This window comes from Carcharodon carcharias, chromosome 6, assembly GCF_017639515.1.
Source record: "Carcharodon carcharias isolate sCarCar2 chromosome 6, sCarCar2.pri, whole genome shotgun sequence".
Lineage (NCBI taxonomy): Eukaryota > Metazoa > Chordata > Chondrichthyes > Lamniformes > Lamnidae > Carcharodon > Carcharodon carcharias.
The window spans coordinates 194,181,836-194,205,393 of NC_054472.1; the positions used below are offsets into that span (position 1 = coordinate 194,181,836).

Here is a 23,558-nt window from a genome sequence, read left to right on the forward strand (position 1 = left end):
AAATTGGAAGAAAGTAAAGTTGGTAACAGGAAGTAGCAGTGAGACTAGAAGGCAGGAAAAACAAAGCAGAGAACTGAATATGCTTCGAATGCGAATGACATCAAAATGATTGGGAACTGAATAGTCAAGGATATTTGACATTTAGGATGGACAGACAAGAAGGGAAAGGAGACGGAGTTGTGCAGATAATAAGGGATGGAGTCAGTGCATTAGTAAGGGAGGATCTCAGATCGGAACGACAATGTGTGGAATCTGTTTGGGTGGAGCTAAGAAACAGCAAAGGACAGCAGAGATTGGTTGGAGTTGTTTATAGGCAACCAAACAGTAGTGGTAATGTGGGGCATGGTGTTAATCAGTAGATGAAAGAAGCATGTAGCACGGGCAATACAGTAATCATGGGTGACTTCAATCTGCATATAGACTGGGTAAATCGATTGAGCACTAATGTTGTGGAATTCGAGTTTCTGGACTGTGTGAGGGATGGTTTTCTGGAGCTGTATGTTGAGGAGCTGACTAGAGAACAGGTTACTTTAGATCTAGTATTGTGTAATGAAAGAGGCTAATTAATAATCTTGTTGTAAAAGAACGTTTAGGGATGAGTGACCACAATATGATAAAATTTTGCTTTATGTTTGAAAGTGAGGTAGTTCACTCTGAAACAAGGGTGTTAAAGTTGAATAAAGGAAATTATGAAGGCATGAGGGACAAGTTGGCTGAGGTGGTTTGGGAAAGTACATTAAAAGGTATGACTGTACCTAGGCAATGGATAGTCTTCAAAAAACTATTACATTAGCTTACAGCATCTATACATTCCTTCAAGGTGCAAAAACCCAGAAAAATTCAGTCAACTGTGGCTGACAAAGGAAGTTGAGGATTGTATAAGATTAAAAGAAAAAGCTTATAAAGTTGCTAGAAGTAGTAGTAAACCTGAGGATTGGGAGGTTTTTGGAATACAGCAAATGAAGACCAAGAAACTGGTAAAGAGAGGGAGAATAGAATATGAATGCAATCTAGCAAAAAACAAAAAGAGACTATAAAAGCTTCTATAGGTTTGTAAAAAGGAAGCGTTTGGCTAAGACAAATGTGGGTCCATTACAGGCAGAGTCAGGAGAATTTATATGGGGAATAGAGCAATGGCAGAGACGCTAAATGATTATTTTGTGTCTGTCTTCACTGAGGAAGATACAGGAAATCACCCAGATTTAGAGACCCAAGGGACATGGGAGAATGACGAATTGAAGGAAATTAGTATAAGTAGGAAGGTTGTATTGGAGAAATTAATGGGACTGAAATTTGCTAAGTACCCAAGACCTGATATTCTGCATCTCAGAGTGTTGAAAGAAGTTGCTATAGAGATAGTGGATGCATTGGTGATCATTTTCCAAAATTCTATGTATTCTGGAATGGTTCCTGAAGATTGGAAGGTGTTATGGCACAGCCGATGGTAAATGCTGAGTTGTTCAAATCCCAGAGGGAAACTTGAAACAACTGCCACAACTTGTTTTGCAATTTGTGTAAATTTTGAGATGTGTGCCTTGAATTCAGTGGTAATAAGACCACCAAGTCTTATAGGTTTTTACAAAACTAGATTAAACATTTATTAATAAGAGAAATGATTTTAAATACATACATAGATCTACAAATTGTTACTGTGATGACTTCTAAATCCCCTAGTTAATCTGACTCCCAGTTACACTTTTGTTAAGGCAACAGTAAAACACACAGATTTTAAAAGACCCAGGCAGGGTGACACACGATACCCGAACCTGTCGAATTCACAGTGAGTTTTCTTAACTTCAGTTCTTTGAAAACAGAAGTTTGAGGCATAGATGCTGAAGGCTTTTCACACTTGTGATCTTAAAAATGCCTACCCTTACACACAGCCTTCGCTCCTTTTTACATACTTTCCCCTTTGAATGCAAATTCCCATTATTTCACTATGTCTTTGGACTTTATCTTTCTGGTAATAAAAATTTCATAGCAATAAGTTTTACCAGTAATCTTTGGGAAAAATGAATATACTGCTTCTAAACTTCACCTGGCTAGGTGACACAGGTGACCTCCTTTGAAAACAATCTAGGCTGGTTTATTTAAAAATGCAAATTCCCTTTTACATCTTACATTCTAAGCTTCCACCATGCTTACCATGTTTATATCAAAGCCTTCGGATGAGCTGCCTTTAATCCATTTAAGTCTCACACACACAGACACCACTATTTTACAATAAATTCCAGTAACATTATGAGAATTATTATATTTTCTTGACAATGGCAGCAAATATCACCCCATTGTTTAAGAAGGATGGAGAGAGAAAATAGGGAACCACAAACCTGTTAGCCTTACATCAGTAGTAGGGAAAATGCTAGAATGTATTATAAAGGATGTGATAAATGGACACTTGGATAATCATGATCTAATTGGGCATAGTCAGCGTGGATTTGCGAATGGGAAATCATGTTTGATGACCTTGTTGGAGTTCTTTGAGGATGTTACTAACAAAATTGAAGAGGAGAATTGATGGATGTAGTATACTTGGATTTTCAGAAGATTTTTGATAAAGTCCCCCACAGGAGGTTGATTAGCAAAATAAAAGCACATGAGATAGGAGGCAATATACTGACATTGATTAAGGATTGGCTAGTAGGCAGAAAACAGAGAGTAGGAATAAATGGGTCACTCTCGTGTTGACAGGCTGTGACTAGTGGGGTACCACAAGGATCAGTACTTGGGCTCCAGCTGTTCACAACATATATCGATGATTTGGTCGATGGATGCTCTTGCGAATGGAAAGTTGTCTCAAGTGGTGTTCCACAGGGCTCGGTGTTGGGACCCTTGCTGTTTGTGTTATATATTAACTATTTGGACGTGAACGTGGGGGACATGATTGGGAAATTTGCAGATGACACAAAGATTGGCCGAGTAGTGGATAGTGTAGAGGATAGCCATAATCTCCAAAACGATATAGGTGGGTTGGTGGAGTGGGCAGTAAAGTGGCAGATGGATTTTAACATAGAGACATGTGAGGTCATACAATTAGGGAGGTCAAACAGTTACAGGGATTACACAATAAATGGGAATATACTAAGAGGGGTAGATGAAGTGAGAGATCTTGGTGTACAAGTACACAGGCCCCTGAAGGCAGTAGAGGGTAGTGGGTGTCTGGAATTCGCTGCCCAAGTTGGTGGTAGAGGTTATAAAGAAGGCATATGGAATGCTCTCCTTCATTGGCAGAGGTATAGAATATAAAAGTAAGGATATAATGTTGGAATTGTATAAAACACTGGTGAGGCCACAACTGGAGTATTGTGTGCAGTTCTGGTCACCACATTACAGGAAGGATGTAATAGCTCTGGAGAGAGTGCAGAGGAGGTTTACAAGAATGTTGCCAGGGTTAGAAAAGTGTAGCTACGAGGAGAGATTGGATAGGTTGGGGTTATTTTGCTTAGAACAAAGAAGGCTTGATTGAGGTGTACAAAATAATGAGGGGAATAAATAGAGTGGACAGGATAAAATTGTTTCCCTTGGTGGAGATTTCTAGAACCAGGGGACATAGATTCAAGATAAGTGTCAGAAGGTGTAGGGGGACATGAGGAAGAAGTTTTTTATGCAGAGGGTAGTGGGTGTCTGGAATTCGCTGCCCAAGTTGGTGGTAGAGGCAGAAACTCTAAACTCTTTTAAAAAGTACCTGGATCTGCACCTAAAGTGCTGTAAGCTGCAGGGCTATGGGCCGGGTGCGGGAAGGTGGGATTAGAAAAGGCACCTGGGTATCCTCGGGCTGGCATGGGTCGAATGGCCTCCTTCTGTGCTGTAACTTTTCTATGGTTCTATGGATGTGGGGACCAAATGTAATATTTCCAAATTCACAGATGATACAAAGCTAGGCGAGATTGTGTGTTGTGAGGAAGATGTAAAGCGACTATAGGAGGTTTTGGACAGACTTAGTGAGTGGCCAAAAACATGGCAGAATACAATGTGGAAAAATGTGAGGTTATCCACTTTGACAGGAGGAATAGATGTGCAGAATATTTCCAAAATGGTAAAAGATTAGAAAAGTGCCTGGGTGTCCTCATCAATAAGTCACTGAAGGTTAACATGCAGGTCCAGTAGGTGAATAGGAGCTAATGGAATGTTAGCTTTTATCGCAAGAGGATTTGAGTACAGGAGTAGTGAAATCTTGCTTCAATTGTATAGAAGCTTGGTTAGTCTGCACCTGGAATACTATACGCAGTTTTGGTCCTCTTACCTCAGAAAGGACATTATTGTCATAGAGGGAGTGCAATGAAGGTTCACTAGACTTGTTTCAGGGATGGTGGGACTGTTTTATGAAGAGAGATTGGGCAAACTGGGCCTGTATTCTCTGGAGTTTTGAAGACTGAGAGGTGATCTCATTGAAACTTACAAAATACTTAAAGGAATAGACAGGGTAGATGCAGGTAAGATGTTTACCCTGGTTGGGGAGTCCAGAACCAGGGGACACAATTTCAAAATAAGGGGGAAGCCACTTAGGACCAAGATGAGGAGAAATTTCTTTACTCAGAGGGCTGTGAATCTTTGGAATTCTCTACTCCAGAGGGCTGTGGAAGCTCAGTCATTGAGTATGTTTAAGGTAGAGATTGATAGATTTCTGATTAGCAATAACATAAATGGTTATGGGGATAGTGTGGGTAAAAGGCATTGATCAAACATGAGCAGGCTGAATGGCCTGAATGCCTTCTCCTGTTCCTATGTTCCTAATCCTTTGCGGTTTCTGCGCTCCTTGATTCTGACCTGTGGAGCTTCCTCCGTTTCCATTACTGCATCATTGGTGTCCAAGTTTCAGCTGCTTGGGCTCTAATCTACGGAATTCCTTCCCTAAACCTCTCTACCTCTCTTTCGCCTTTAAAATATTCTTGAAAAACTACCTTTTTATAGCTCCTTATGCGGCTCAGTGTTATAATTTGTTTGATAACGATCCTGTGAAGCACTTTGGGGCTTTTTACTGTGTTACGGGTGCTATATAAACACAATTTTTTGTTGTTCTCCTCCTGATGGCCTCTCCTTTCCATAGTGACCCTGGTATATTGCATGTTTATCAACTCTGAAATTGAGCCCAGTTTACCCTCCTATTGCTCTGTGGAGAGTGAAGAGGACACCATGAAACTGGTGTGAACTTTCCAGGGTTTGGCAGGGTGACAGAGGCCCAGGTATCCATTACTTTATTCCTCGTGACCAGGACCAAAGGATTGTGTGCCCTCCTACCAATCCTCACCGTTGGTTGTCAGGTACCATCAAGGGCCGTTTGTTCACTTAATGAAGGGGTGGATCCTCACTGAAGACTCTTTGTCTTGTTTGTGTTGATTTTGGGCTGTACTATGTAATTATCAGTCTGTGCTGACGCAGAACAAAGTGTACAACCCAAAAAACAAGCCTGATCAGCCCAAGTGCCCAGAATGGCAGTATCAGCTTGTTTAAAAAAACACACAAGAAAGCCTCCAATTGCATAATGCTCAGGCATGACTTAAAGTGTACCACACACAATACATTACTATGATTTTGTTAAATACAATCATTGCTGCTTTGTAGAATGAAGGGTCACCCCTTTGGGCACTGTATCCGAGAGAGGCACTTAGCTATTGTTCTCCGAAGAGCATGTGTGTGTAAATGAGAGAGAAAGAGCCTTTGGGTATTGTATGCCAGAGGGGTGCATTGTACCTTGACTTCACAATCATCTGTTAGCATGCAGTGGAAGAAGGGGCAGGAATCCTCTGTTAGCATGCAGTGGAAGAAGGGGCAGGGAGTTTGAACCGGTGTGTGTTTCTTTTCCCAGTCATCCTCTGCATTGCTCAGGAATGCTGAGATCATTGTCCACATCCTGACTGTCATTTGAAGTCACTGAGTGCAGGCTGGGTGGACTTGGGGTTTTTTAAAACCTGCAGAGTTTATCTGGATGGTGCAGTTACCAGCTGAGGAGCTGTGTAGACTCTGGACACTTGTTCATGTGAAAGTACAGTGTGGACTGACCTGGGGGTCTGCAGTGTGCCAGGTGTTTGTGCAGAGTATATGAGGTATCTCTGTAAACACGGTGCTCTGATATCAATCCACAGACTCATTCTTCTGTGAAGCAAGACATATTCCATAAAAAGAGCAGTTAGAGATTGATATCAGTTCTTACTCGAGAAATACTCTCATAAATTCAATATTTTCCTGTCCCTGTGTGAGCTGAAAGTTTACAGGTATAAATACAGTGTGAGCTGACAATCTCTGCTCTCCCCAGGGCAGCACTTACTTGGAAAACATAGTTACCTCACTCCCCCTGATGGCTTAGTGGGAAATGGCACTATTCGACAACATTGAGCCAGACACAAAGATGCACAAAATCATGATGGCTAATGTATTATTTTTGAAGTTTAATCACCATTGTTAATAAAGCAAAGATGGCAGTCAATTCGTTCACAGCAAATTGAAGCAAAAAAACCATCTATAAATGACCACATGGGGGAGGCGGTGGCAGAGTGGTATTGTCACTGGATTAGTAATCCAGAGACCCCGGGTAATTCTCTGGGGACTGGGTTCAAATCCTGCCGTGGCAGATGGTGAAGTCTGAATTCAGTAAGAAAAAACCTGGAATTAAAAGTCTCATGATGACCACAAAAACCATTGTCCTAAAAACCCACCTGATTCACTAATGCCCTATAGAGAAGGAGGAGATCTGCTGCCCTTACCTTGTCTGGTCTGGCCTACACGTGACTCCAGACCCACAGCAATGTGGTTGACTCTTAAATGCCCTCTGAACAGGGCAATTAGGGTTGGGCAATGAACGCTGGCTAGCGACACCCACGTCCCATAAACAAATAAAAACAATCTGTTTGTGATGACTGAGGATCAAATTGGCCAGACCTAGGCACCATTGACCAGAAACTGAAGCTAATTGAACTGGACCAGCCATATAAATACGATGGCTACAAGATCAGGTCAGACGCTGGAAATCTTGGAGTGAGTAACTCCTCAAAGTCTGTCCACCATCTGCAAGGCACAAGTCAGGAGTGTGATGGAATACTCTCCTCTTGCCTGAATGAGTGCAGCTCCCACAACACTCAAGAGGCTGGACACCATCCAGGACAAAGCAGCTCACTTGATTGGCACCCCATGATGCACAGTAGCAGCAGTGTGTGTACCATCTACAAGATGCACTGCAGGATTTCACCAAGGTCCCTTCAACAACACCTTCCAATCCCATGACCTCTCCCACCTAGAAGGACAAGGACAACAGACACATTGGAACACCACCACCTGGAAGTTCCCCTCCAAGTCACTCACCACCCTGACTTGGAACTATATCACCGTTGCTTCACTGTCACTGGGTCAAAATCCTGGAACCCGCTCCCTAACAGCACTGTGGGTGTACCTACACCACATGGACTGCAGCGGTTCAAGAAGGCAGCTCACCCCCACCTTCTCAAGGGCAATTAGGGATGGACAATTAGGGTTGGCCCAGCCAGCGAAGCCCAAATCCTGTGAATGAATAAAAAAAAATACCTTGCTTCATCATCAAAGGGATCTTTCTTATGATTGGACAGTTTAATATCTGATCCAAAAGACTTCAACTCCAGCAGTGCCCTCATTACTGACCGTCCAACAGTGCAGCGCTCCCTCAGTACTGACCCTCCAACAGTGCATTACTCATTCAGTACTGACCCTCCGGCAGTGCAGCACTCCCTCATTACTGACCGTCCAACAGTGCAGCGCTCCCTCAGTACTGATCCTCCAACAGTGCAGCACTCCCTCAGTACTGACCCTCCAACAGTGCAGTACTCATTCAGTACTGACCCTCCGGCAGTGCAGTACTCATTCAGTACTGACCCTCCGGCAGTGCAGCACTCCCTCAGTACTGACTGTCCAACAGTGCAGCGCTTCCTCAGTACTGATCCTCCAACAGTGCAGCACTCCCTCAGTACTGACCTTCGGACGGTGCCATGCTACCTCAGTACTGACCCTCCAAGCGGGCGGTGGTCCCTCAGCACTGACCCTCCGACAGTGTAGCTCTCCCTCAGCCCTGACCCTCTGACAGTGCAGCTCTCCCTCAGTACTGACCCTCCAACAGTGCGGCGCTCCCCCTATACTGACCTTTTGACAGTGCAGCGTTCCCTCAGTACTGACCCTCCGACAGTGCAGCACTCCTTCAGTACTGACTCTTTAACAGTGCAGCACTCCCTCAGTACTGATCTGCCGACTCCCTTGGTACTGACCTTCCGACGGTGCAGTGCTCCCTTAATAACGACCCTCCGACAGTGTAGCTCTCCCTCAGCCCTGACCCTCTGACTGTGCAGAGCTCCATCAGTATTGCCCGTCTGACAGTGCGCCATTTCTTCAGTACTGCACTGGAGTGTCCTTCTGGATCCTGTGCTGAAGTTTCTGAAGTGACACTGAAACACATAAACCTCTGATTCAGAGACCAGACTGTCTGTCAATCCATTGTTCAATGGCTGTATTTTCAACAGCAACAACTTGCATTAGCTTCCATTTCCCACAGCCAAGGAAATTTTAGTGAATCAGAGTGCTGAGTGACCTTTTCTCATCATCGCTGAACTAGCTGGTGGTCACTGAGATTATATCATGACTGAGCTCACTATGTTCTCTTTTCCAGGGAATCGTGGGGAATCTGTCGAGTGGGAAGTCTGCTCTTGTTCACCGGTATTTAACTGGCACCTACGTGCAGGAGGAGTCCCCAGAAGGTAAGATGTGTGTTGCCTGTATGTTGATCGTCCTGATGAAACTATGTTGGACGCAATGTGATGGGGCTGCATCCATGATTTTCTTCCTATTCTTGCAATGTGATAAAGGCATTGATTGATCACAGTGATTGATACCCAGGAGCTCATTGTTAAAGGTAGATTCGATGCTATATCCTCACCCAAAAACTGAAATGGATCAGCACAGATAGCGAGAGGAAGTCTGCTTGTAATATGGTTGGTCTGTGCATAAAAGATTAAAGAGTGCAGGAGATAGGCAGGAATCCATTAAAGAGCATGAAGAGAGAGGCGAGAGTCCAGTGAAGAACAGAGGGAGAGGTGAGAGTCCACTAAAGAGCAGAGAGCTAGGCAAGAGTCCATTAAAGAGCATGGAGAGAGAGGCGAGAGCCCACTAAAGAATGCGAAGAGGCGAGATTCTATTAAAGAGTGCAGAGCGAGACGTGAGAGTCCATTAAAGAGTGAGGAGAGAAAGCTGAGAGTCCATTAAAGAGTGCAGAGCGATAGGCAATAATCCATAGAAGAATGTGGAGAGAGAGAGGTGAGAGTCTATTAAAGAGTGTGGAGAGAAGGCTCGAGTCCACTAAGCAGTGTGGATAAAGAGGCAAAAGGATGTGGAGAGAGAGCTGATAGTCCACTAAAGAGTGCTGTGAGAGAGGTGAGAGTTCATTAAAGAACGTGGAGAGAGAGGCGGGAGTCTATTAAAGAGCTTGGAGAGAGAGGAAAGAGTCCATTAAATAGTGCATTGAGAGAGGCGAGAGTCCATTAAAAAATGCAATGAGATAGGCAAGAGCCCATTGAAGAATGCGGCGAAAGAGAGGTGAGAGTCTATTAAAAGGTGCTGTGAGAGAGGTGAGAGCTCATTAAAGAGCGTTAAAGAGAGGAAAGAGTCTATTAAAGAGTGTGGAGAGGAGGCGAGAGTTGACTAAGCAGTGTGGAGAGACAGGCGAAAGCCCACTAAAGAGTGCGGAGAGACAGAGGCGAGAGTCCATTAAAGAGCACAGAGAGAGAGGCAAGAGTCCTTTGAAGAATGTGGAGATAGAGGTGAGAATCCACTAAAGAGTGTGGAGAGAAAGGCGAAAGTTCTTTAAAGACCGAGGACAGAGAGAAGAGAGTCTATTAAAAAGTGCAGAGAGAGAGAGAGAGAGGTGAGAGTCTATTAAGGAGTGTGGAAAAAGAGACAAGAGTCTATTAAGGAGTGTGGCGCGAGTCCATTTAAGAGTGCGGAGAGAAAGGTGAGAGTACGTTAAAGAATGCAGAGGGATGGACAAGAGTCCATAGAAGAATGTGGAAAGAGAGAGGTGAGAGTCTACTAAGGAGTGTGGAAAGAAGGCGAGAATCCACTAAGCAGTGTGGAGAGAGAGCCAAAATTCCACTAAAGAGTGCGGAGAGAGAGCTGATGGTCCACTAAAGAGTGCTGTGAGAGAGATGAGAGTCCATTAAAGAGCGTGGAGAGAGAGGTGAGAGTCCATTAAAGAGCTTGGAGAGAGAGGTGAAAGTCCATTAAAGAGCGTGGAGAGAGAGGTGAGAGTCCATTAAAGAGCTTGGAGAGAGAGGAGAGAGTCCTTTAAAGAGCGCAGAGCGATAGGCAAGAGTCCATTGAAGAATGCGGAGAGAGAGAGAGAGAGGTGAGAGTCTATTAAAGGGTGCGACGAGAGAGGTGAGAGTTCATTAAAGAGCATGTTAAGAGAGGCGAGAGTCCATTAAAGAGTGATGTGAGAGAGGAGAGAGTCCATTGAAGAATGCGGAGAGAGAGGCACGAGTCTATTAAAGAGTGCAATGAGAGAGGCAAAGTCCATTAAGGAGCATGGAGAGAGAGGAGAGAGTCCATTAATAAGTGCGGAGAGAGAGGTGAGAGTTCACTAAAGAGTGTGAGAGAGAGACAAGAGTCCATTAAAGAGCCTTGGAGGGAGAGGTGAGAACCCATTAAAGAGCTCATTGAGAGAGGAAAGAGTTAATTAAAGTGTGCAGAGAGAGGTGAGAGTCCATTAAAGAACATGTAGAGAGGTGAGAGTGCGAGAGGGAGAGGCGAGAGTTCATTAAGGAGTGTGGAGAGAGAGATGAGAGTCCATTAAAGACATGGAGAAGAGGTGAAAGTCCATTAAAGAGTGCGGTGAAACAGGTGACAGCCCGTTAAAGAGAGCAGAGAGAGAGGCGAAAGTTCAGTGAAGAGCTCAGTGAGACAGGCGAGAGTCCATTAAAGGGCCTTAGACAGAAAGGTGAGAGTTCATTAAAGAGCGAGGAGAGAGAGAGAGGTAAGAGTCCATTAAAGAGTGTGGAGAGAGAGGTGAGAGTCCGTTAAAGGGTGCGGAGAGAGAGAGAGGTGAGAGTCCATTAAAGAGGATGAGAAAGAGCTGAGAGTCCATTAAGAAGCTTGGAGAGAAAGGTGACAGTTCATTAAAGAGCATGGAGAAAGAGATGAGAGTTCATTAAAGAATGCGGTGAGAGAGATGAGATTCCATTGAAGAGAGAGGAGAGAGTCCATTAAAGAGAGTGGAGAGAGGGGCAAGAGTTCATTAAAGAGCATGGAGAGAGAGGCGAGACTCCATTAAAGAGAGCGGGATGAGAGTCCATTAAAGATCATGGTGAGCGAGGTGAGTGACCAAAGAGCTTGGAGAGGTGAAATTGTTGAAGAGTGCGGAGAGAGAGGAGAGAGTCCACTAAAGAACTTGAAAAGAGTGGTGATACTCCGTTAAATAGAGTGGCGGGAGGGGCGAGAGTTTATTGACGAGCTTGGAGAGAGGGGTGAGAGTCCATTAAAGATCACGGTGAGAAAGGCAAGGGTCATTTGAAGAGTGGGGAGAGAGGAGCGAGAGTTCATTCAAATGTGCAGAGAAAGGAGCACAAGTCCATTAAAGAGCTTGGATAGATGCAAGGGTCCATTTAAGAGCTTGGAGAGAGAGAGGCGAGACTCTGTTAAAGAGAGCGAAGAGAGGGGCGAGAGTTCATTAAAGAGCTTGGAGAGAGAGAGGGGCGAATTCATTTAAGAGTGCGGTGAGAAAGGCAAGGGTCTTTTAAAGAGTGGGGAGAGAGAGGTGAGAGTCCATTAAGATGTGCAGAGAAAGTGGTGTAAGTCCACTAAAGAGCTTGGACAGAGGCAAGAGTCCATTAAAAAGCACGGAGATAGAAATGAGTGTCCACTAAAGAACCTTAGAGAGAGAGAGAGAGGTGAGAGTTCATTAGAGAGCGTGGAGAGAAAGGCATGGGTCCATTAAAGAGCGCGGAGAGACATGAGTCCATTAAAGAGCTTTGGAGAGAGAGGCACAAGTGCAATAAAGAGTCTTAGAGAGGTGAGAGTTCATTAAACAGTGTGGAGAGACAGGCGAGAGACCATTAAAGAGCTTTTTTTTATTCATCCGCGGGATGTGGGCTTCACTGGCTGGGCCAGCATTTATTGCCCATTCCTTGTTGCCTTTGAGAAGGTGGTGGTGAGCTGCCTTCTTGAACTGCTGTAGTCCATGTGGTATAGGTAAACCCACAGTGCTGTTAGGGAGGAACTTCCAGGATTTTGACCCAGTGACTGTGAAGGAACAGTGATATATTTCCAAGCCAGGATGGTGAGTGACTTGGGGGGGAACCTCCAGGTGGTGGTGTTCCCATGTCGCTGCTGCCCTTGTCCTTCTAGATGGCGGTGGTCATGGCTTTGGAAGGTGCTGTCTAAGGGGTCTTGATGAATTCCAGCAGTGCACCTTGTAGATGGTACACCCTGCTGCTACTGTATGTCGGTGGTGGAGGGAGTGAATGTTTATGGAAGTGGTGCCAATCAAGTGGGATGCTTTGTCCTGGATGGTGTCAAGCTTCTTGAGTGTTGTGGGAGCTGCACTCATCCAGGCAAGTGGGGAGTATTCCATCACACTCCCGAATTGTGCCTTGTAGATGAACAGACTTTGGGGAGTCAGGAGGTGAATTACTCGTCGCAGGATTCCTAACCTCTTGTAGCCACAGTATTTATATGGCCAGCCCAGTTCAGTTTCTGGTTAATGGTTACCCCCCCAAGATGTTGATAGTGGGGGATTCAGTGATGGTAATGCCATTGAACGTCAAGGGGCGATGGTTAGATTCTCTCTTGTTGGAGATGATCATTGCCCGGCACTTGTGTGGCGCGAATGTTACTTGCCACTTGTCAGCCCAAGTCCAAGTCTTAGCTGCATTTGGACATTGACCACTTCAGTATCTGAGGAGCCACGAATGGTGCTGAACAGTGATCGTCCCCACTTCTGACCTTATGATGGAAGGAAGGTCATTGATGAAGCAGTTGAAGATGATTGGGCCGAGGACACTACCCTGAGGAACTCCTGCAGTGATGTCCTGGAGCTGCGGTGACTGATCTCCAACAACCACAACCATCTTCCTTTGTGCTAGGTATGACTCCAACCCACAGAGAGCTGTCCCCCTGATTCCCATTGACTCCAGTTTTGCTAGGGCTCCTTGATGCTTTGACACTTGGTCAAATGCTGCCTTGATGTCAAGGGCAGTCACTGTCACCTCACCATGAGAGTTCAGCTCTTTTGTCCATATTTGAACCAAGGCTGTAATGAGATCAGGAGCTGGGCGATAGTGAGAAGGTTATTGCTAAGCAAGTGCCCCTTGATAGCATTGTTGATGACCCCTTCCATTACTTTACTGATGATGGAGAGTAGACTGATGGCATGGAAATTGGCTGGGTTGGATTTGCCCTGCTCTTTGTGTACAGGACATATCTGGGCAATTATCCACATAGCCGGGTAGATGCCAGTGTTGTAGCTGTACTGGAACAGCTTGGCTAGGGGCGCGGCAAGTTCTAGAGCATAAGTCTTCAGTACTATTGCCGGAATATTGTTAGGGTCCGTAGCCTTTGCAGTATCCAGTGCCTGCAACCATTTCTTGATATCAGGTGGAGTGAATCGAATTGACTGAAGGCTGGCGACTGTGATACTGGGGAGCTCCAGATGAGGCTGAGATGAATCATCCACTTGGCAATTCTGGCTGAAGATTGTTGCAAATGCTTCAGCCTTATCTTTTGCACTGATGTGCTGGGCTCCTCCATCATTGAGGATGGGGATATTTGTGGAGTCTCCTCCTCCAGTGAGTTGTTTAATTGTCCACCCCCATTCATGACTGGATGTGGCAGGACTGCAGAGCTTTCTCGTTGGTTGTAGGATCTGTCTAAGACTTGCTGCTTATGCTGTTTGGCATGCAAGCAGTCCTGTGTTATAGCTTTACCAGGTTGACACCTTGTTTTCTGGTTTTGCTCCTGGCATGCCCCCCTGCAATTTTCATTGAACCAGGATTGATCCCCTGGCTTGATGGTTATGGTAGAATATGGGATATGCTAGGCCATGAGGTTACAGATTGTGTTCGAGTACAATTCTGCTGCTGCACATGGCCCACAGCGTCTTGTCTCACAGGTGTCCAGTCTTGAGTTGCTAGACCTGTTTGAAATCTATCCCATTCAGCACGGTGGTAGTGCCACACAACACGATGGGGGGATTCCTCATTTTGAAGACGGGAGCTTGTCTCCACAAGGACTGTGCAGTGGTCACTCCTACCAATACTGTAATGGACAGGTGCATCTGGGACAGGCAGGTTGGTGAGGATGAGGTCAAGTCTGTTTTTCCCTCTTGTTGGTTCCCTTACCACCTGCCGCAGACCCAGCTTAGCAGCTATGTCCTTTAGGACTCAGCCAGCTTGGTCAGTAGTGGCACTACCGAGCTACTCTTGGTGATGGACATTGAAGTCCCCCACTCAGAATGCATTTTGCGCCCTTGTCACCCTCAGTGCTTCCTCCAAGTTGTGTTCAACATGGAGGAGCACTGATTCGTCAGCTGAGGGAGGGTGCTAGGTGGTATTTCAGAGTCAACCACATTGCTGTGGGCCAGGAGTCGCATTAAGGATGACAGATTCTGAACCAGATGGGTTTTTACAACAATCAACAATGGTTTCATGGTCATCATTAGACTGTTAATTCCAGATTTTTATTGAATTGAAATTCCACCATTTGCCGTGGTGGGATTCGAACCCAGGTCCCCAGAACATTACCCTGGCTCTCTGGATCACTAGTCCAGTGACAATACCACAGCACCATCACCGAGAGATGCGAGAGTCCATTAAGGAGCGCGGTGAGAAAGGCAAGGATCCTTTAAAGACTAGGGAGAGAGAGAGGCGAGGGTCCATTAAATAGCTTGGAGAGAAAGGCAAGAGTCCTTGAGTGCAGAGAGAGAGGTGAGAGTCCATTAAAGAGCCTTGGTGAGAGAGAGAGGTGAGAGTCCATTAAGGAGCCTTGGTGAGAGAGAGAGGTGAGAGTCCATTAAGGAGCCTTGGAGGGAGAGGTGAGAGTCCATTAAAGAGCCTTGGAGGGAGAGGTGAGAGTCCATTAAAGAGCCTTGGTGAGAGAGGTGAGAGTCCTTTAAAGAGCCTTGGAGAGAGAGGTGAGAGTTCATTAAAGTGCACCAAGGGGGAGAGGCGATAGTTCAAGATGTTGGTATTTATTGCAAAGGGAACAGAATATAAAGTAGGGATGTTTTGCTACATTTGTACAGGGCGTTGATAAGACCACATCTGGAGCATTGTGTACAGTTTTGGTCACCTTATTTAAGAAAGAATATAAATGAGTTAGAAGCAGTTCAGAGAAGGCGCGGTAGACTGATAGCTGAGATGGCAGGGCAGAGTTATCTAACGAGGGAGGCTTGGACAGGCTAAGGAAAGGCTGCGCTTGTATTGGAGTTTAACAGAATAAGAGGATGATCTTATCGAAACATATAAGATCTTGAGAGGACTTGACAGGATGGATGCTGAAAGGATGTTTCCCTTGTAGGAGAGACTAGAACTGGAAGACAGTTTAAAAATAAGGGGTCTCTTATTTAAGATGAAGATGGGAAGAACTTTTTTTCTCAGAGGGTTGTGAATTTTTGGAACACCCTTCCCTGGAGACTGGTGGAGGCAGGGTGAATGAATATTTTTTAGGCAGAGGTAGGTAGGTTATTGATTAACAAGGGAGTCAAAGGTTATCAGGGCTAGGGGCGATTGTGGAGTTGAGGCCACAATCAGATCAGCCATGATCGTATTGAATGGCAGAGAAGCCTCGAGGGGCTGAATGGCCTACTCCTGCTCCTGATTTGTATATTTGTATGTTCATAGGCTTCAAGAGGATTTAGACAGGCTAAGTGAGTGGGCAGGAATATAGCAGATGAAGTATAATGTGGAAAAATGTGAAATTATCCACTTTTGTAAGAGAAATGTTGATGTCCAAAGTGACCAGGGTGCCATTGTTCATGAGTCACTGAAAGCTAGCATGCAGGTGTAGCAAGCAAGTAGGAAGGGGAATGGTATGTTTACCTTTATCACGAGGGGGTTTGAGTACAGGAGTAAAGATGTTTTGTTGCAATTGTACAGAGCCTTGATGACACCACACCTGGAGCATTGTGTACAGTTATGGTCTCCTTACCTAAGGAAGGATATACTCACCATAGAGGGAGTGCAATGAAGGTTCACCAGACTGATCCCTGGGATGATGGGATTGTCCTGAGTAGAGATTGAGGAGACTAGGTCTGTATTCTCTCAAGTTTAGGAGAATGAGAGGTGACCTCATTGAAACATACAAAATTCTTATAGCGTTCAACAAGGTAGATGCAGGAAAAATGTTTCCCCTGGCTGGAGTCTCTAGAACCAGGGGCCACAATCTCAGAATAAGGGATAGGCCATTTAGGATTGAGATGAGGAGGAATTTCTTCACTCAGAGGGTGGTGAATCTTTGGAATTCTCTACCCCAGAGGTCTGTGGAAGCTCAGTCATTGAGTATGTTCAAAACAGAGATCAGCAGACATCTAGGTATTAAAGGCATCAAGGGATACGGGTATAGTGTGGGAAAATGATGCTGAGGTGAAAGCTCGGCCATGATCTAATAGACTAGAGGAGTAGGCTCAAGGGGCTGAAGGACCCACTGCTGCTTCGATTTCCTATGTTCGTATATGACTGTGACAAAGGTAAACTTTCCCATCTAATCCTTCTAAACCTGTCTGCAGTCTTTGACACAGTTGACCACATCATCCTCCTCTAGCTCTCTCCACTGTTGTCCAGCTGGGTGGGACTGCTGTTACCTGCTTCCACTCTTATCTACCCAAATCATGGCCAGAGGATCACTTGAAATGGTTTCTTTCCTGATCTGTGTCCCCCAAAGATCTATCCTTGCACCCCACCTCTATTTCTCATCTACGTGCTGCCCCTTGGGGACATCAGCTGAAAGCACAGCGTTAGTTTTCACATGTTCGCTGACGACACCCAGCTCTACCTCAGCACCACTTCTCTCGATGACTCCACTGTTGCTAAATTATCCGACCCCCATACTGGAGGAGCGGAAATTTCCTCCAGTTAAATATTGGGAAAACTGAAGCCATTGGTTTCAGCCCTCCTCCAAATTCTGTTCACTAGCTACCGACTCCATCCCTCTCCCTGGCAACAGCCTGAGATTAAAATGCATTGTTTGCCAACACACTGGACCCTGAGATGAGCTTCTGACCTCATATTCATGCCACCAGTAAGATTGCTTATTTTCACCTCTGTAACATTGCCTGATATCGCCTCTGTCTCAGCTCAAAATATGATAATTAGCTGAAGAACAAAAGATTTGCAGAGCTACAGGAAAGAAGTGTGGAATTAGGACTTGCTGAGTTGCTCTTGCAGAGAGCCAGCACAGATACAGCAGGTCGAATGGCCCCCATCTGTGCTCTTAAGTATTTCACGATTCCATGATCAGCTGTTGAAACCCTCAGCCACGCTTTTTTGACTTCCAGACTTGACTTTTCCACTGCTTTCTTGGCCCGCCTCCCACATTTAATCTCTGCAAACTTGGAAGTCATCCAAAACTCTACTGCTTATGTCCTTACATGCTCCAATCATCCATTTCCCCATCACCTCTGTATTTGCTGACCTGCATTGGCTCCCAGTCAAGCTCCTGGTCAAGTAATATCTTGATTTTAAATTTCTCATCCTTGTTTTCAAATCCCTCCATGGCCTCACTCCTCCATATCTCTGTAACCTCCTCCAGCCCCACAACCCCCTGAGATCTCTGCAATCCTCTATCATAGAATCACAGAATCACAGTGCAGAAGAGGCCCTTTGGCCCATCGAGTCTGCATCGACACATGAGAAACACATGACCTACCTACCTAATCCCATTTACCAGCACTTGGCCCATAGCCTTGAATGTTATGACCTGCCAAGTGCTCATCCAGGTACTTTTTAAAGGATGTGAGGCAACCCACCTCCACCACCCTCCCAGGCAGTGCATTCCAGACCGTCACCACCCTCACATCCCTCCTAAACCTCTTGCCCCTCAATTTGAACCTATGCCCCCTTGTGACTGACCCTTCAACTAAGGGGAACAGCTGCTCCCTATCCACCCTGTCCATGCCCCTCATAATCTTGTACACCTCCATCAGGTCGCCCCTCAGTCTTCTCTGCTGCAACGAAAACAACCCAAGTCTATCCAACCTCTCATCATAACTTAAATGTTTCATCCCAGGCAACATCCTGGTGAATCTCCTCTGCACCCCCTCCAGTGCAGTCACATCCTTCCTATAATGTGGCGACCAGAACTGCACACAGTACTCCAGCTGTGGCCTCACCAAGGTTCCATACAACTCCAACATGACCTCCTTACTTTTGTAATCTATGCCTCAATTGATAAAGGCAAGTGACCCATATGCCTTTTTCACCACCCCACTAACATGCCCCTCTGCCTTCAGAGATCTATGGACACACACGCCAAGGTCCCTTTGTTCCTCAGAACTCCCTAGTGTCATGCCGTTCATTGAATACTTCCTTGTCAAATTACTCCTTCCAAAGTGTATCACCTCACACTTTTAGGGTTAAATTCCATCTGCCACTTATCTGCCCATTTGACCATCCCGTCTACATCTTCCTGTAGCCCAAGACACTCAACCTCACTGTTAACCACCCGGTCAATCTTTGTGTCATCCACAAACTTACTAATCCTACCCCCTACATAGTTATCTATGTCGTTTATATAAATGATAAATAATAGGGGACCCAGCACAGATCCCTGTGGTACACCACTGGGCACTGGCTTCCAGTCACTAATTCTGGCCTCTTGCACATTCCTGATTTCAATTGCTTCACCGTTGAGGGCCGTGCATTCAGCTGCCTGGGCCCCAAGCTCTGGCATTCCCTTCCTAAACCTATCTGCACTTTGACTTCTCGTTCTCCATTTAAGGCATTCCCAGGAGCCTGTCAGTGTTTGTGGATGAATTCCTGGGAGACTGTCAGTATTTGCAGGGGATTCCTGGGAGTGTGCCAGTGTTTGTAGGGCATCCTGGAATATGTCGATATTTGCAGGGCATTCCCAGGACTTACAAGTATGTGCAGGGAAGTCCTGGGAGTGTGCCAGTGTTTGTAGGGCATCCTGGAATATGTCGATATTTGCAGGGCATTCCCAGGACTTACAAGTATGTGCAGGGAAGTCCTGGGAGTGTGCCGATTTGTAAGGGGGATTCCAGGGAGTGTGCCTGTATGTGGAGGGGTATTCCCAGGAGTGTACATGTGTGGGGGGATTCCCGGGAGTGTGCGCGTATGTAAGGAGGGGATTGCCAGGAGTGTCCTGCATGTACAGGGGATCCCTGGGAGTGTGCCAGTGTGTACAGGGGATTCCTGGGAGTGTGTGTGAGGGGATTCCTGGGAATGTGTGTGTGTGGGGGGATTCCTGGGCGTGTGCCAGTATGTATGTAGGATTCCCAGGAGTGTTCCTGTATTAATAGGGGATTCCCAGGAGAGTTTTGGTGTTTGCAAGTGTGGTTGTGAGTGTGTGGGAATCACCCAGTGTATCCTCCAAGGATGATGTGTCTTTTCTGTCTTGGACAGTTATAAGTGGCAGTGGAATGGGGTCTTTCTTGTTTTTGAAAGATAAATAAAGACTTGGATTTATATAGAGGTTTTCATGACTAGCGAATGCCTCAAAGCGCTTTCCAGCCGACAAAGTACTTTCTGAATTGTAGTCACTGTTGTAATGTAGGAAACCCAGTAGCCAATTTGTGCACAGGAAGCTGCATTATGATGATGAGCAGGTAATCTGTTTCTGTGATGTCGATTGAAGGATAAATATTAGCCAGGACACAAGAATAACACCCCTGCTCCTTTTCAAGATAGTGCCCTGAGATCTTTTACATCCGTCTGAGAGGATAGATGCGATCTTGGTTTAATGTCTCATCTGAAAGACGGCACCTCCGATTGTGAAGCACTCCCTTGGTGCTGTGTTGGAGTGGCAACCTGGATTACATACTCAAGTCCTGGAGTGGGACTTGTATCCCCAACCTTCTGACGCACAGGCAGGAGTTCTACCCACTGAGCCGTAGCTGACAGCTTTTGTTTTTTTTATCTTGAAGGTGGTCGCTTTAAGAAGGAGATTGTGGTTGATGGACAGAGCTACCTCCTGCTTATTCGGGATGAGGGAGGACCTCCTGAAGTGCAGGTAAGCAATGACACTCCAGCTGCTGAGCTGCGTAACTTTACCCTGTGGGTTCTAGTCACAGCCTGTTGCACACTCACCAGTTTCTTCCAGATGTCAGCACTTGGATAGGTGGGCTGTTCAGCATTGGACCCCACTGAAAACCCTGCAATAACTTTATACCTGCGCCCTAGGTTTAACATCTCACTCAAAAGAGCATCTGATTTTGCTTGAGTAGAAAATGATTTCCTTTGTTGATTGGGTCAATGGATTACAAATCTATTTGTAGATTTAAAATAAATGGAAAAGCATCTAGAGGGGTGCTGAGGTGAAACCTTTTCACTTGGAGAGTTGTTGGGACCTGGAGGCTGATTTCATCGATAATTTTAAACTTAAAAGGGAATTGGACAGGAATTTGAAGATGGGGTATTTACAGGGTTACGGATAAAAAGCAGGAACGTAGGATTAAGCATGATTGCGCTTTCAAATCTCAAGTACAGACACAACAGGCAGAATGGCCTCCTTCTGTGCTCTACCTTTCAATGTTCCCTGACAGTGCAGCACTCCCTCAGCACTGAACTGGAGCTCCAGCCTAGTTTCTGTGCTTAAGTGGATTGAGGTGAATTTGAAGCCGTGTACTATTGACTCAGAGGTGTGAGTGTTGCCAATTGAATCACAGCTGACACCGCAGAGCTAAGATAGAGTGGATGGTGTGGAGGGCTGGTCCTGGAATTATCACTAGGCTTGTCAGTGCTTTACCAAAGTTTAATAGCTCATGTTCGGCAGTTGATGGTTAATGAGCTTTTTCAAAGTTAACGATCACACACTGGTGCTGTTACCAGGTGTGCCACTGGCAAAATGCTCAGTAAGGATATAATGACTGATAAACTCCGTCCGTGGTAATACATAGCCCACTCTCAATGGACTCTAGCAAGAGCAAATCTGGATCAACACTCTTGATTCCTAAAAATTTGAGGCAGAAGTCAGGATGATCCATTCTTGCACTCTTTGGTCCAGGGGCCCAGTAATACATTTTTCGCAGTGTTTACCTTAATTGTCTGTAATATTCAATCTTTTTACCGTCTGATTCACTGCTCAGTGATTCTGGCAAGATGTTGACATTGCTGCCAAGGCCGGCGTTTATTGCCCATTCCTAGTTACCCCGAAGTTGCTGGTGAACCTTTGTACTCAGTGTTTGGAATGGTTTCATACAACTGAGTTGTCTTGAGGATTCAGTTCAGTTACATAGATGGTTTGGAGGAACTGGGACTGTTCTCCTTGGAGAAGAGAAAGTTGAGAGGAGATTTGATAAAGATGAACAAACATATGAAGGGTATGAACAGAATACATAGGGAGAACCTGTGGTGGAAGGATCGAGAATCAGCGGTCACAGATTTAAAGTACTTGGCAATAGAAGCAATGGCAACTTGAGGGAAAACCTTTTCACACAGCGAGTCGTTAAGATTTGGAAATAAAAACAAAAAACTGCGGATGCTGGAAATCCAAAACAAAAACAGAAACAGAAATACCTGGAAAAACTCAGCAGGTCTGGCAGCATCGGTGGAGAAGAGCACAGTTGACCTTTCGAGTCCTCCTGACCCTTCAACAGAACTAAGAGAAAATAGGAAAGGGGTAAAATATAAGCTGGTTTGGGGGGGTGGGGGCGTTGTTGGGACAAGCAGCCAGTGATAGGTGGAGATAACCAAAAGCTGTCACAGACAAAAGAACAAAGAGGTGTTGAAGGTGGTGATATTATCTAAAGGAATGTGCTAATTAAGAGTAGAAGACAGGACAGATAAGGACAAAACAAAAACAGAATTACCTGGAAAAACTCAGCAGGTCTGGCAGCATCGGCGGAGAAGAAAAGAGTTGACGTTTCGAGTCCTAATGACCCTTCGACAGAACTTGAGTTCGAGTCCAGGAAAGAGCTGAAATATAAGCTGGTTTAAGGTGTGTGTGTGGGGGGCGGAGAGATAGAGAGACAGAGAGGTGGAGGGGGTTGGTGTGGTTGTAGGGACAAACAAGCAGTGATAGAAGCAGATCATCAAAAGATGTCAACCACAATAGTACAATAGAACACATAGGTGTTAAAGTTAAAGTTGGTGATATTATCTAAACGAATGTGCTAATTAAGAATGGATGGTAGGGCACTCAAGGTATAGCTTTAGTGGGTTTTTTTTTAATTTTTTTATTTTTTTTTATTTTTTTTTATATAATGGAAATAGGTGGGAAAAGGAAAATCTTTATAATTTATTGGGAAAAGAAAAAAAGAGGAAGGGGGAAACAGAAAGGGGGTGGGGATGGGGGAGGGAGCTCACGACCTAAAGTTGTTGAATTCAATATTCAGTCCGGAAGGCTGTAAAGTCCCTAGTCGGAAGATGAGGTGTTGTTCCTCCAGTTTGCGTTGGGCTTCACTGGAACAATGCAGCAAGCCAAGGACAGACATGTGGGCAAGAGAGCAGGGTGGAGTGTTAAAATGGCAAGCGACAGGGAGGTTTGGGTCATTCTTGCGGACAGACCGCAGGTGTTCTGCAAAGCGGTCGCCCAGTTTACGTTTGGTCTCTCCAATGTAGAGGAGACCACATTGGGAGCAACGAATGCAGTAGACTAAGTTGGGGGAAATGCAAGTGAAATGCTGCTTCACTTGAAAGGAGTGTTTGGGTCCTTGGACGGTGAGGAGAGAGGAAGTGAAGGGGCAGGTGTTGCATCTTTTGCGTGGGCAAGGGGTTGTGCCATAGGAGGGGGTTGAGGAGTAGGGGGTGATGGAGGAGTGGACCAGGGTGTCCCGGAGGGAGCGATCCCTACGGAATGCCGATAAGGGGGGTGAAGGGAAGATGTGTTTGGTAGTGGCATCATGCTGAAGTTGGCGGAAATGGCGGAGGATGATCCTTTGAATGCGGAGGCTGGTGGGGTGATAAGTGAGGACAAGGGGGACCCTATCATGTTTCTGGGAGGGAGGAGAAGGAGTGAGGGCGGATGCGTGGGAGATGGGCCGGACACGGTTGAGGGCCCTGTCAACGACCGTGGGTGGAAAACCTCGGTTAAGGAAGAAGGAGGACATGTCAGAGGAACTGTTTTTGAATGTAGCATCATCGGAACAGATGCGCCGGAGGCGAAGGAACTGAGAGAATGGGATGGAGTCCTTACAGGAAGTGGGGTGTGAGGAGCTGTAGTCGAGATAGCTGTGGGAGTCGGTGGGTTTGTCATGGATATTGGTGGACAGTCTATCACCAGAGATTGAGACAGAGAGGTCAAGGAAGGGAAGGGAAGTGTCAGAGATGGACCACGTGAAAATGATGGAGGGGTGGAAATTGGAAGCAAAATTAATAAATTTTTCCAAGTCCTGACGAGAGCATGAAGCAGCACCAAAGTAATCATCGATGTACCGGAGAAAG

At 45.6% G+C, this 23,558-nt stretch overlaps 1 protein-coding gene across 6 annotated transcripts in view; it reads left to right on the forward strand.

Annotated features, from left to right (window-relative positions):
• The window catches only part of agap3 (ArfGAP with GTPase domain, ankyrin repeat and PH domain 3), an 847,377-nt gene that overhangs the window by 394,316 nt on the left and 429,503 nt on the right, over window positions 1-23,558 (forward strand). For all 6 annotated transcript variants that reach the window (XR_005943290.1, XM_041189384.1, XM_041189385.1 and 3 more), the window contains exons 3-4: window positions 8,624-8,711; window positions 20,102-20,187. Coding sequence is in view for 5 of the 6 variants with exons in the window: in XM_041189384.1 (XP_041045318.1) it covers window positions 8,624-8,711; window positions 20,102-20,187 (174 nt within the window). In the remaining variant the exon portion in view is untranslated. The remainder of the gene's footprint in view (window positions 1-8,623; window positions 8,712-20,101; window positions 20,188-23,558) is intronic.